General features: G+C 40.2%; 1 protein-coding gene across 5 annotated transcripts in view; it reads right to left on the reverse strand.

Moving 5' to 3' along the window:
- Positions 1–6,469: 6,469 nt before the first annotated feature.
- rac3a (Rac family small GTPase 3a) overlaps positions 6,470–14,482 on the reverse strand; it is a 62,450-nt gene continuing 54,437 nt past the window's right edge. For all 5 annotated transcript variants that reach the window (XM_041216599.1, XM_041216602.1, XM_041216601.1 and 2 more), the window contains one exon: positions 6,470–8,016. In XM_041216599.1, the coding sequence (XP_041072533.1) occupies positions 7,886–8,016 (131 nt within the window). In that variant the 3' untranslated portion in view covers positions 6,470–7,885. The remainder of the gene's footprint in view (positions 8,017–14,482) is intronic.

Consider the following 14,482-nt stretch of genomic DNA (forward strand, 5'->3'; position numbering starts at 1 on the left):
CAGGAATTTGCAAATTCTTGCTTTGAGATCAGTTTAGTTTCTAACTTAACTTTTCAGTTCTAAGAAGCCCCTGAAAATCAAAAAGTAGTCCCCAAAAATCAAAAAGTAGTCCCCAAAAATCAAAAAGTAGCCTTCAAGAAAATGAGCCTCAAAACAAAAACATTTTTACTACTGCAACATAAAGAAACCCAAATATCAAGTCCTATCAATCTATATACTGGAGTATTCCTTGACCTGCAAGTTTAGTAGTTTGCTAAGAACGTTGAACGTTTTTCTTTTTCAGACTTGTTTATAGCTGTGAATTAAATTTACATTAGTATAAAAAAACTAATCAAATGGCTCCAGGGATGAAGAACTTCAGTTAAGTGCAGAGATTGGAGAAGCTGGGTCTGTTCTCCTTGGAGAAGAGAAGATTTGATAGCAGTGTTCAAAATCATGGGATCTGGGCAGAGTAGAGAGAGAAACTGTTGGTGGATTGAAAACCAGAGGGCACCAATTTAAAGCGATTGACAAAAGAAGCAATGGCGATTATGAGGAAAAACTTTTATGCAGTTCATTGTTAGGATGCACTACCTAAAAAGTGTTGTGTAGGCAGATTCAATTGGGGACTTCAGAAGGGAATTGGTTCAGAAATTATGCAGGTGTATGGGAGTGGGACTAGGTATTGCTCTTGCTGAGAGCTGTTATGGACCTGATGACTTGAATGGCCTCCTCTTTTGCTGTAACCATTCTATACTATAACATCCTGAATGTCATTATCCTGAAAAATCAGTATTTGGGACCTAAGCAGGGAGACAGAGGAAGGGGAAACAAGGATAGAAGCAAAAGACAGAAAAGTAAGAAGCACAAATGAAAGGCAGAAAAAACAAGGGTCACAGTGCAAAATAAAGCTAAGATGACTAACGAAGTTAAAAAGACAAGTCTAAAGGCATTGTATCTTAATGCGTGAAGCATTCACAATAAAGTAGATGGATTAACAGTGCAAATAGATATAAACGGTTACGATATAATTGCAATTACGGAGACATGGCTGCAGAGTGACCAAGGATGGGAACTGAACATCCTTGGAGAAGCTGGGTCTGTTCTCCTTGGAGAAGAGGGTAGTCAATATTTAGGAATGACAGAAAAATAGGGACAGGAGATGAGGTAGCATTGTTAGTAAAGGAGGAAATCAATGCAATAATGAGGAAGGATAGGCTCGGAAAATCATGATGTGGAATCTGTCTGGGTGGAGAAAAGAAACACCAAGTGGTGGGGGTTGTCTACAGGCCCCAAATAGTAATGGAGATGTAAGGTTAGACATTTATGCAGCAAGTTAGAGATGCATGCAATAAGGGTATAACTGTATTCACGGATGACTTTAATCTACATATAGATTGGACGAACCAAGAACTGGGTAATACTGTGAAGGAGGATTTTCTGGAACCAACTAGAGAGCAGGCTACCCTAGACTGGGTATTGTGCAATAAGAAAAGATTAATTAACAATCTTGTTTTGTGGGGTCCCTTAGGGAAGAGCGACCATAACATGATAGAATTGTCCATTAGGATGGAGAGCGAAGAAGTTGAATCTGAAACTAGGGTCCTGAATCTAAATAAAGGGAATGACAAGGGTATAAGGTGCGAATTGGCAATAATGAATTGGAGAACCTTGCTAAAAGGGTTGACAGTGGATAGGCAATGGCTAATATTTAAGGAATGTATGTATGAATTACAATTATTCACTCCAGTCTGGCGCAAAAATAAAATGGGAAAGGTGGCTCAACCATGGCTTACAAAAGAAATTAGGAATAGTATTAGATCCATAGAGAGGAGACATAAAATTGCCAGAAAAAGCAGCAAGCCTGAGGATTGGGAACAGTTTAGAATTCAGCAAAGTGGACAAAAAGATTGATCAAGGGGAGTATGAGAGCAAACTTGCATGGAACATAAAAACTGACTGTAAAAGCTTTTATAAATATGTGAAGAGAAAAATATTAGCGAAGACAAATGTAGCTCCCTTACAGTTAGAAACAGGGGGAATTATAATGGGGAACAATGAAATGGTAGAAGAATTGAACACATATTTTGGGTTTTGTCTTCACAAAAGAGGACACAAATAATTTCTCAGAAATGTTAGAGAAGCAACGATCTAGTGAGAGGGAGGAATTGAAGAAAATCAGTATTAGTAAAAAAAAGGTGCAAGAGAAATTAATGGAGTTAAAGGCTGAAAACTAGTAGATAGATAAGGGAGAACCAGTGGATGTGGTGTATTTGGATGTCAAGAAGGCTTTTGATAAGGTCCCCCATAAGAGGCTAGTTGGCAAAATTAAAGCACATGGGATTGGTGGCATGGATTGAGAATTGGTTGACAGACCGGAATCAGTGTGGAAGTGTTAGAGTCTTGCTGCCCATAGTAGTTCCTCCAGTCCCATGCGAGACAAAGTCTAAGTTATTATTGTTGCCATTGAATGCAGTACCTTAAATTCTTTTTAAAAATCCATCGAAACTATATTCATTGCATTTTGGTTACCAATTCTCATTTATTCAAAAGACTGCTATAGAAATTGAAGCTGACTTGTTCTCATTAGTTAGCTCATGCTTTGCCAACAGGTATGTAATTTTACCCCGTGTAATAAGTGCAATCATTTATCAACTATTGAAGACTAACTGCAATATAATTTCCTGGCTTATCAGTCTCCTCTTTCCACATTCTAGGCATTTACTGCAATTTTCCTATCCAAAGAAATTTGGAAAATTATAGTCAGAGCAATTGCTATTTATTCCCTCAGGATGCTTGTATGTGAAGTATCCAAGTCCATGAATTTTAAGTTTGAATAATTTCTTTGATGTCAATTTGCTTTGAATGATAAGCTCTAACACTTTGTGACTAATTTTTGTGGTACAATTCTACATCCAGTCTAAAAATTGTCCTTCTTCCAATCACTACAAGCTCGCCTGCTTCATCTCTTAGCAGTTTTACCTCTATCTTGAATGATCCTTACTGCTGTGTCTACTGAAAGCCTTTATATTGCCCATGACTTTAAATTTCTGTCCCTCTCTGCTCATCTAATTTTGTTTTGTAGATTTCCTATATGTTAGTTATATTTGTCCTAGCATTCATTCTGCACTCCAGTAAGCACTAAGTGTTTCCCTATTCAACTGTGGAATCCAAAGTTGTGGCACGATTCACCCTTGGAATGTGTTGCTTTTACTGTCTTTTAAAGACTTCCCACTGTGATCAACAAATCCATTTGCCAATTTTTCCTTCCATTCAATCTTGGTACAGTCCCAATTTGCTATAGTTTGCTTTTCCTATTTCTGTTGTCCTCATTTCTTTTTCATTTTACATGCTTAATCTGACCTTGTATTAGGCCTACTACTGATATTGCTATTTCCCAAATGCTGTCTCCTTCCCCGCCCCTTAGGTCACCTACTTGTTTTGCTTCATTACACAGAACCAGGTCAAGCAGCTCTTAACTTTGTTAAAATTATTAATTGAGAACACAGTCATGAACACACTGCAAAAAACACTCCAATTTCATCACAAATATCTTAGTCTACTGTTAGCTAATTTAAATCTTCCACTGACTTGTTAGTACTTGGTTCATTTGTTTACAAATTTCATTCTTAATTTCCTTTCCACTGTTCAGTAGACTACCAAATGTTACCAGTTGAGCAATTGATAGTTTGCTATTTCTCAACTGAATTCAAAAGGTATTGATCATTTGGACTACTTCTCCAGTACTGTCTTTAGTATTGCTATTCTTCCTTATTTCCCTACCCTTTTTAATAGTTAAATTTTTTTTTAACCAAACAACTATCAATTCTGACCCAGATAATCATTGAAAAGCTTTACTTTTTTTTATCATAGATCACCATATATAAATCAACCTTTGAAGCCTCAAATTCCTTCCGAAAACAGGGGTCCGCTTATAAGCCGAATATAAAATATGTGAAACACTGGTGGGGCTGATCACCATTTTGAAATGTGAAAAAACACTGGTAATTCAGATCAATGTGGTACAGTTCATTGAATAAATTAACTGTACAAAAATACCTTTAACCACAAAGAATTTTAAGATCAAAGTCATTGTATTGCTGAAAATAAGAAAAATCTATACTGCATTAGAAGAGGCTGCTGAATGGTTGGTAAGTGGACTCTTGATTGGTTGAGGTGTTGCCATGGAGAATACACCAGTGGACAGATGGTACCAGGGTCCACTTGCTAACCAATCAGCACCCTCTTCTCATGCAATATAAATTGTTGTTCCCTTTGAGATTTAGTATTCTTGCGAATCTGTCCTGATGAGTGCAAGATGAAAAGCTTCGACAACATCTCTCTCTTTTTCAGCAAAGAGTTAATCAAGTTCATTCTGAGTCACTTTGCCTATGGTTTCATTGTAAGGATCCTACTCTGGATCAGATTTGGTGCTTTCCCTTTCAGAATCATCTCTCCATAACAGATCATCAACCTTTCCATCCACTGAATTGGAATTTGTGTTTTTTTAAACAATCTGATGATGCTTCGTATACTAATAGCAAGCACACGTTTCCACTCTGTGGAGATTTTTTTCTGTCAACCATCCACTGATTCCAATCACCATGAACATGATCCTTGAATGGATTGTTGAGGTACACATCCAAAAGTAGAACTATGGACGTCAGCCCCCCTGGTATAACTGCAACATGGGTGCTAATTCTTTGCACCTCTTGAGCTCATCGGTTATATTGGATCTGAATAGTAATCAGCTGCATTTTCTTTTATGTAGGCCTCTGGGATAAATATTTCACACATTATCGATTCATATGCATCCTCATCCATCTAACCATTGTTATGGACAGGCACAAAAACTCCTACAGTGAACTTGATGGTCAGCATGGTATTAACATTTGAAAAAAACCACAAGCTTTAATTTTGATGCATCAACCATGCAACCTAGTAAACTCTGAATCTTGTCTCATGTCCTGTCATTTTCACTAGAACTGTTTCGAACCTTAAACGCCCATACATCATTTTTGCAACATAGTCCACATCACCTGCTTGATCCCATGTGATGACTTAGATGCGGTAAATAAAACATGCATTTCCAAGGTAAAAAATTGAAGCTCACTACTAATGCAAAAAAAGAACTGAAAAGGAGGTGGGGGGCGGGGTGTAAGCTGGCTTTCCTGCTGAGTATATGCAAAAGCATAATTTTCAGCACTGAAAAAATGGGGTCATGTTATAAGCTGGGTCAATTAACACACTGCAATCTACGGTGTAAATCTAGTGCATTTGATTTCTAAATTACGTGTATAGGGAATGTCTTTTTCTTCCACCATCAACCCACCTTCTGCATCACTGGTAAGACCAGCATTTGTTGCCCACCCCTAATTTCCTTGAAATAACCAAGTAACTTGCTAGGCCATTTCAGTGTGTCAAACACATTGCTCTGGATCCTAAGTCACATTTGGCCAGATCAGGTAAGAATGGCAGATTTCTTTCCTTAAGGTCATTAATGAATCAGATGGGTTTTCACTTCAATCTGATGGTTTCATGGTCACCATTACTGAAGCTAGCTTTTTATTCCAGATGTATTTGCTTTACTGAATTTAAATTCCCCAGTTGCTTTGGTGGGATTTAAACTCGTAGTGGGAGCATTAGTCCAGGCCTCGAGATTACTAGCTAGCAGCGTAATAATCAGACTGCTACTGTACCCGTAATGTAATTTTACAGAAGCCTGCATGAATTCTACTTAAATTCAAACACATCAAGGTGATTTTCTCTCCCCTCAACAGTCTCTCGAAAATGTCAAAGGAAATTGATCCAAAATTTTATTGAAAGCATAAAAGGAGATTCCCTCCACCCCCACCAACAGCTTTTATTTTATTTATAGGATGTAGGTGACCCAAGCAAGGCCACATTTATATCTCATTACTACTTGTTCTAAGAAAATGATGGTTAGCCTTCTCTTTGAACCGTCCAGTTTTTGTGGTGATGGTGCATCCATAATATGTTAGGTAGGAAATCCCACAATGAAGGAACAGTGATATGTTTCCACATGAGAATGGTAGGTGATTTAAAGGGGAGGTGTTCCTACAGCTCGTCCCTTTTAGTGTTAGATATTAGGGAACGGGAGAGCTGCTGCTGAGCTATAAACTTGGCAAGTTGCTGCAGCGCATCTGGTGGCTACGACATAGTACATAATTCAGGTTGTACCACAGAATCTCCTCCTTCATGAATTATTTAGTAGCTCCAAGTAGTGTTGTGATAACACCTTTAAAGTTCATGGTCAACAGCACTTTACAAAGATTTATCAACCACATGGATATCCCACAATGGATTCTCTCTAATGCTCTCATTGGAAACAGTGCAGAAAGCATATTCTAGTGAGGGTTATTACATTGATTCTTTAGCTGGGAACAAGCTCCCTATGCCATGCTATGTCAAAACACAAGTGAGGGGCTATTAAACCCATTTTATAAGAAAGAAAACAATAACATTAAGGTAATGAGGATACTACAATATTTAATGAAATTCATTTCGTAAAACATAATTTGGTTCAAGAAGTTGCACCTTGAGAATGTGCCAAGTTAGAAATCCTCTCAAAAACTTGTACGAATGCATTTAAGAAATCACAAACAACAGAACAAAACTAAACAGTGAAATTACCAGAAGAGTCAACTCTCTCCCAGGGTTAAGGCTAGGATGTCGATTAGAATAAAATATTGGGACTCAAATCATGCAGGCCAGTGCTATAAATAAAGATGCCAAATTGGCAAAACTTTTTTTGTTAGTACCAGCTGGAACAAGCAAATGCTGCATCGCTAGTTGGACACTGCATCTGGCAATTTCTACAATTTACTTGTAATATTTAGAATGAAGGAGAAACCCTGATCAATTATTTTATCAAAACACAAGTCTGCTAGTGTTGTAATAAAGTTAATGAATACAACAGTTAAACACTGACTTTACATAACCAGCAGAAAGCCTTTTTACACAAGTCTTTCACATACACAAGCCTTCCCCCCCTCCCCTTTAAATTTGCACTTTTGCCCATGCTGCACTCTGATCCCGTATTATCTAGCTGCTTACAAAGGTCAAAAAGTATCTCTACAATAATTAACACTGCAGTACCCCTCATTTTGATTTTCCGTAACAAGACATGGTTACAATTAAGTCCATGCAAAAAAAAGTCCATTCTAGACAACAATCTTAATGTACTTCCACGTACTGTACTTAAGATAAAGGGAAAAACCTGCTGAATGTATATCTTTATTCAAAATAGTCGATTTAAGAAAATTGCAAATGGTTGCATGTCTTGACTTCAATAACTGGCAATATGGACCAATGAGCACTAACAAATGATACTAGCCAGCAACACAGTGGACTTAAAAAAGACAGTTAAATAGAATAGGGCATGAACAGCTATTGTTCAGTCCTCGGAGTTCACTTTCAGTCAGTGAAATGGTAAATAAAGAGGAACAACAGGGGCAGCAAATAGCAGAATCTGATGTTGCTCAAGTTGTGAGTCAGTTATGTAACAAATTAAAATTAAAGAATTAAGTTCACAAAGATGAAAAGACCCATTAAATACTGTTTCCACAATGGTAGTATCAGCTTGAACATCATTGGACTCAAGCTGGATAGAAGCTACCAAAAGAGGGGATACTGCAGCTTAAAAAAAATGATGGAGTCCACTCATGAAGACAGCCACATTGCCTCACACAAAATCCAACACAGCGCTAACAGAATAATTACTGACTTCAGGACTTAACTCTCAAGGCTAACTGTTCCAACTCAAGAGAGAGGCGACACGAAGAACACTCTCTTCCGCAGTCTGATTCCACACAGGGCCACGATTTGGATAAAATACCAGCAGATTGTGTTGTTATGAAGGTATGGTTCCTTGCACGATCTCTTCCTAGAAAACAGTGCACTTCTTTCTACGCTTTTTCACGGGTGGTGGGCACAGCACGGCTCGAATTGCTTCATCAAAGACCGTTTTCAAACCTCTCTGGGTAAGAGCAGAGCACTCTAGATACTTCACAGCACCTGTATTGGGGGGAAAAAGCAGCTCTGAAAATACAAATCATAAATGCTCAAGTTCACCATATCATTGCTTCAATGAAGAGCCTTTCTATTTGGCTGGCTTCTAAGCTGTCAGTAAATGTACAGTTATGAGCGTACACAATCCAAATCTATTAGTTGCTTCACTTGTAGTAACAGAATATCATTGCACTTTTTTAAACTTCCGTTTTCTATTTGTTTTTCCATGACTCAACAGACATCACTGCCTCCATGGTCTGGGTATGCATGTCAGTGTAGGGCAGTTCACTTTCCTCTACAACCTGAGGCTAGCAAACTTACTCCCAGTAATACACCAAGTGATCACATGGACTGATTTTGTTTTGTTTAGTTTGATTAATTTTACTTCAATTTTTATGGCCTTGAAGACCCATGTGTAGCTCAGATATCTCAAGCTAGAACCAGCCAGAGGAAAGCAGGGTAGCCAGGGCTGGACTGTGGGACAGGGTAAAGGCAGTAGGGTCTTGGACAATTTATATTCTACACAATCTGGTGATTATGCAGAGGTTGGTGGGGGAGGGAGAGCCTTTTCGCATCATCCATTAAGTATCCCAAACTGTGTGGTTACATGTATAGTGTTGAGAATAACGTGCTAAGAATTACACTGACAACCAATTTAAAGATTGTCAGTTAGGCTTGCAATGTGGCACATTTGCATGTACTGGGAGCTACATATATTAATACACAGAGTGCTGTTCTTTGCAGAGAGAGAACATGTACACACATTATGCCTGTTTTAGCTAAACAAAATAAGTGACAGCTCTGGTTCATTCGTCCTGGTAACACCTTGGCCAGAGTCAAGCTGCCTGCTTTAAATTTCAAACAATGCTTGGTAGTTAACTGTTAGTCACCATCAACTGGTGCAATCTCCATGGCAACACCTCTACCAGAGTCCACTTGCCAACCAATCAGCACTCTCTTCTCATAGTATAAATTTGTTGTTTCCTTTGGATTTGTATTCTTGCGAAATGTCCTGATGAGTGCAAGACAAAAAGCTTTGACAAAAAATGTTTTTAATAGCGATTCTCAAGAGAACAAGTTGTTCACTTTGTTGTGGCCACCTCTTTCAAGTATCAGAAAAGATGCGTGAGTAATATAGCCAACTGGCTTTCATGGCATAACATGCTTGCTTCCCACTTATGCAACTGAACAAAATTGGTACTGAGATGCAAAAGCATGGATATTAGGCAAACCAGTAAAATAGCCTACCAACAATCAAAACAAAGATGAATATTAAGTATTGGACGATTGGCTGGAGAATATTTTTTATAACAGTCCACAGTAGGGGGAAAAAATAGAAGTCGGCTGAACTCTAACAATTTAGGTCTTCATGGGCTAATGTCAAACTGTTTCCACTTTATTCAAACTCTTACATAGCCTAATGTTAAGAGTACTAAAAAGGTGCTGCAAATGGCCACAGTAGTATTTGAGCTTCATTTTAGATGGTGGTGGGGGAAAGCTTGTTGAGGTTAATAGCCTACGTAAACAAGGAAACACAAAGTAGCTCATCAAAGGCAGACTTTCCCAGGGGGATTGGAAGTGGAGAATTTCTTCACTTTCTCACGAGCTAACAATAAAAGTCAACAGTGCTCTCAGCACAGAATGGAGGATGGACTGTAATTCTCCCAGCTGCTAAAACAAAGGGCCCTTTCAGTTTCTGCAGGGCCTTCCTCCAACATCATGCAGAGCCTTTATTTTCACAACAGAAACCCAATACGAATAATTATAGGCATTTCATGGATCCTGAAAGTACTCTATATCTCTATTCCCCCACCCACATTACTGTTCTGTTAGGTGAATTTATTTTAGGTGAATTTATTACAATAGATTATTCACTTAAGGTATTAGCTATAATTTTAGAACATATTTTAGTTTGACTTAATAGGTAACAATATTCTTCCTGTAACACTGAAATAAGACAACACGGAATATAACTGGTCCAAACCTCTACTGCCCATATCCTGTCACACATGCCAATCCTTGCTCACCTGCTTTCCTCTGTGGTAGGTTCTACAATCAGATATCCAAGTTACACTGCTCTGAAATTCAGGGGACTGTTGAACATCAACCAGAGTGGATCACTAATAAAACCTGTTGGGGAAGAGCAGTTGCTAGGTGCTGGGATTATTTTACCTGACTTCAGGTAACCCTACAAGCCATTGCCCCAATGGGTAGGATAGCTCTGGCTGGAAGCGAAAAGCTCATTAGTGGGGCATTTCCCTGCAGGAACAGAATGCATTCCGTATTGGGCAACTAGAAGCTCCACTCTCAGTGAATTTTCAGTAATCTTATTTGGGAACTCAAACATGGGGATTTCTGCATTTGACAGCTGACGACCACCACCACCCCGCCACAACAAAACTAAAGCCAACTACAATTTCTTTGGTGTTAAAGCTGATTAATCTTGTTCTCTGAAAAGAAAATCGAAGTTTAGCATTGAGCCATCCTGCTGTGACAGTAATCTAACATTGGCAAATACCAGGCCAGCGAATGCTGCATTACATTCTTCTTCATCCCCAAGGTGTTCTACTTAGAAACGAACTGTATGTAGGATCTTTTCAGAGTCTGGAACTTGTGTATAAATATTACTTCAGAGCCAATTTTACCTGCTAATTACCATTATACAGGTCTTGTTCGAAAAGTTCAAAGTAAAAAATAAACTACAAGTATAATTTAGAAAAAGCCTATAGACCTTTATTAATGGATGAAATTTGTGGGACAAGGTTAGTACTTTAAATAGATAGTTGTACAGTTAGAGGAGGAATACAACTTCTTTTGCCTGCTTATTTTTTCACCAATTTTGCTCTCCCTCATGTGAAAGTGTTCAACTGCTCATGCGTGCTTTTGCAGGCACCTGTCACCCTCTGGATTCCTTGATTAAACAGGAATTTATGTGCTAGCCTAAGAATGGGAAAAATGCCTGTCTACAGGGAAATCAACTTAAGTCTGCATAGCTGGTGTCAACAGACTATTTTGGCAGCGGTGATGTATAGCTTATAAGTCCAGCCAATAGCAAAACCCCCACTCAGTTGCTGATGACTGCACCCTAATGTAAAAAAGTGTCATTAGTGGCTTAAAAATACAGATAATATTTGTGAATAGGAGGAAGGCTTCAGAGAATCAAACTAATTCATAAGTTGGGGAATGGGCTAAAAAGCCCCAGATGGAATTCAGTGTCGATAAGCATGTGGAATTAGAATTTGGTAAATAAACAGTATTGAACACAGAGCAGAAGAGACCCTTCGGCCCATCGAGTCTGCACTGACACGTGAGAAACACCTGACCTACCTAATCCCATTTACCAGCATTAGGCCCATAGCTTTGAATGTTATGAAGTGCCAAGTGCGCATCCAAGTACTTTTTAAAGGATGTGAAGCAACCCGCTTCCACCACCTTCCCAGGCAGTGCATTCCAGACGGTCACCACCCTCTGGGTAAAAAAGTTTTTCCTCACATCCTCCTAAACCTCCTGCCCCTCACCTTGAACTTATGCCTGACCCTTCAACTAAGAGGAACAGCTGCTCCCTATCCACCCTGTCTATGCCCCTCATAATCTTGTACACCTCAATCAGGTCGCCCCTCAGTCTTCTCTGCTCCAACAAAAACAACCCAAGTCTATCCAACCTCTCTTCATAACTTAAATGTTTCATCCCAGACAACATCCTGGTGAATCTCCTCTGCACCCCCTCCAATGCAATCACATCCTTCCCATAATGTGGCAATCAGAACTGCACACAGTACTCCAGCTGTGGCCTCACCAAGGTTCCATACAACTCCAACATGATCTCCCTACTTTTGTAATCTATGCCTCGATTGATAAAGATAAGTGTACCGTATGCCTTTTTCACCACCCCACTAACATGCCCCTCCGCCTTCAGAGATCTATGGACACACATGGCAAGGTCCCTTTGTTCCTCAGAACTTCCTAGTGTCATGCCATTCATTGAATACTTCCTTGTCAAATTACTCCTTCCAAAGTGTATCACCTCACACTTTTCAGGGTTAAATTCCATCTGCCACTTATCTGCCCATTTGATCATCCCGTCTGTATCTTCCTGTAGCCCAAGACACTCAACCTCACTGTTAACCACCCAGCCAAGTGTTGTGTCATCCGCAAACTTACTAACCTACCCCCCCACATAGTCATCTATGTCATTTATATAAGTGACAAATAATAGGGGACCCAGCACAGATCCCTATGGTACGCCACTGGACACTGGCTTCCAGTCACTAAAGTGTCCTTCTGTCATTACCCTCCATCTCATACGACCAAGCCAATTTTGAATCCACCGTATCAAATTACCCTGTATCCCATGTGCATTTGCCTTCTTTATAAGTCTCCCAGGTGGGGCTTTGTCAAAGGCTTTGCCGAAATACATATAAACGACATCAACTGCACTACCCTCATCTACATACCTGGTCACTTCAAAAAATTCAATCAAATTTGTTAGGCATGACCTCCCTCTGACAAAGCCATGCTGACTATCCCTGATCAAACCTTGCCTCTCCAAGTGGAAATAGATTCTCCCCTTCAGAATTTTCTCCAATAGTTTCCCTACAACTGATGTGAAACTCACTGGCCTGTAGTTCCCTGGCTTATCTCTACAACCCTTCTTAAATAGTGGAACCACATTAACTGTTCTCCAGTTCACTGGCACCTCCCCCCCCATGGCCAGAGAGGAATTAAAAATTTGGGTCAGAGCCCCTGCGATCTCCTAAACAAAAATAAAAGTACCTGGAAAAACTCAGCAGGTCTGACAGCATCATTTTCACATGGCCCATCTCTGACACTTCCCTTCCTTGACCTCTCTGTCTCAATTTCTGGTGATAGACTGTCCCCCAATATTCATTACAAACCCCCTCGACTCCCACAGCTACCTTGACTACAGCTCCTTATACCCTGCTTCCTGTAAGGACTCCATCCCATTCTCTCAGTCCCTTTGCCTCCATCACATCTGTTCTGATGATGCCACTTTCCAAAACAGTTCCTCTGACATATCTTCCTTCTTCCTTAACCGAGGTTTTCCACCCACAGTGGTTGACAGGGCCCTCAACCGTGTCCGGCCCATCTCCTGCGCATCCGCCTTCACATTTTCCTCTCCCTCCCAGAACCATGATAGGATCCCCCTTGTCATTACTTATCACCTTACCAGCATTCAAAGGACCATCCTCCGCCAACTCCAGCATGATGCCACCACCAAACACATCTTCTCTTCACCCACCCCCGGCGGCATTCCACAGGGATCGTTCCCTCTGGGACATCCTGGTCCAATCTTCTATCATCCCCTACACCTCAATCCCCTCCCACAGCATCTTCCCATGCAACCACAGAAGGTGCAACACCTGCCCCTTTACTTCCCCTCTCCTCACAGTCCAAGGGCCCAAACACTCCTTTCAAGTGAAGCAGCATTTCACTTGCACTTCCCTCAATTTAGTCTATATTCGCTGCTCCCAATGTGGTTTCCTCTACACTGGAAAGATCAAACGCAGATTGGGTGACCACTTTGTGGAACACCGTTGGTCTGTTCGCAAGCATGACCCCGACCTCCCTGTCGCTTGCCACTTCAACACTCCACCCTGCTCTCATGCCCACGTATCCGTCCTTGGCCTGCTGCAATGCTCCAGTGAAGCTCAACGCAAACTGGAGGAACAGCACCTCATCTTCTGACTAGGCACTTTACAGCCTTCTGGATTTAATATTGAGTTCAACAATTTTAGGTCATGAACTCTCTCCTCCATCTCCACCCCATTTCCGATCCCATTTTTTCCAATAATTTATATAGATTTTTCTTTTCCTACCTATTTCCATTATTTTTAAATGTATTTCCATGCATTGTTTTATCTCTACCTTTTAGCCTATTTCGATCCCTTCCCCCCACCCCAACCCCACTAGGGCTATCTGTACCTTGCTCATCCTGCTTTCTACCCTTAATGTCACCTATTAGCACTTTCCTTAGATAATATCACCACCTTCAACACCTCTTAGCCAAAAGATGTCATAGACAAAAGGGCAATCTCCACCTATCACTGGCCCTCTATCCAACTTGACTTGTCCCATCCCCCCTTAAACCAGCTATATTTCATCCCTTTTCTAATTTTCCTTAGTTTTGAAGAGTCATACAGACTCAAAATGTTAACTGTGTTCCTCTCCACAGATGCTGTCAGATCTGAGTTTTTCCAGGTATTTTTATTTTTGTTTTGGATTTCCAGCATCTGCAGTTTTTTGCTTTTATCCTGTGATCTCCTCCCTTGCCTCCCTCAGCAGTCTGGGACACAAATCATCCAGACCTGTAGATTTGTCCACTTTTAAGCCTGCCAACACCTCCAATACCTTGTCACTCCCTATATCAATTTGCTTAAGAACCTCCCGGTCTCTCTCCCCAAGTTCAATACCTTCATCCTCATTCTCTTGGGTGAAGACGGATGTGAAGTAT

Source organism: Carcharodon carcharias, chromosome 22, assembly GCF_017639515.1.
Source record: "Carcharodon carcharias isolate sCarCar2 chromosome 22, sCarCar2.pri, whole genome shotgun sequence".
Classification (NCBI taxonomy): domain Eukaryota; kingdom Metazoa; phylum Chordata; class Chondrichthyes; order Lamniformes; family Lamnidae; genus Carcharodon; species Carcharodon carcharias.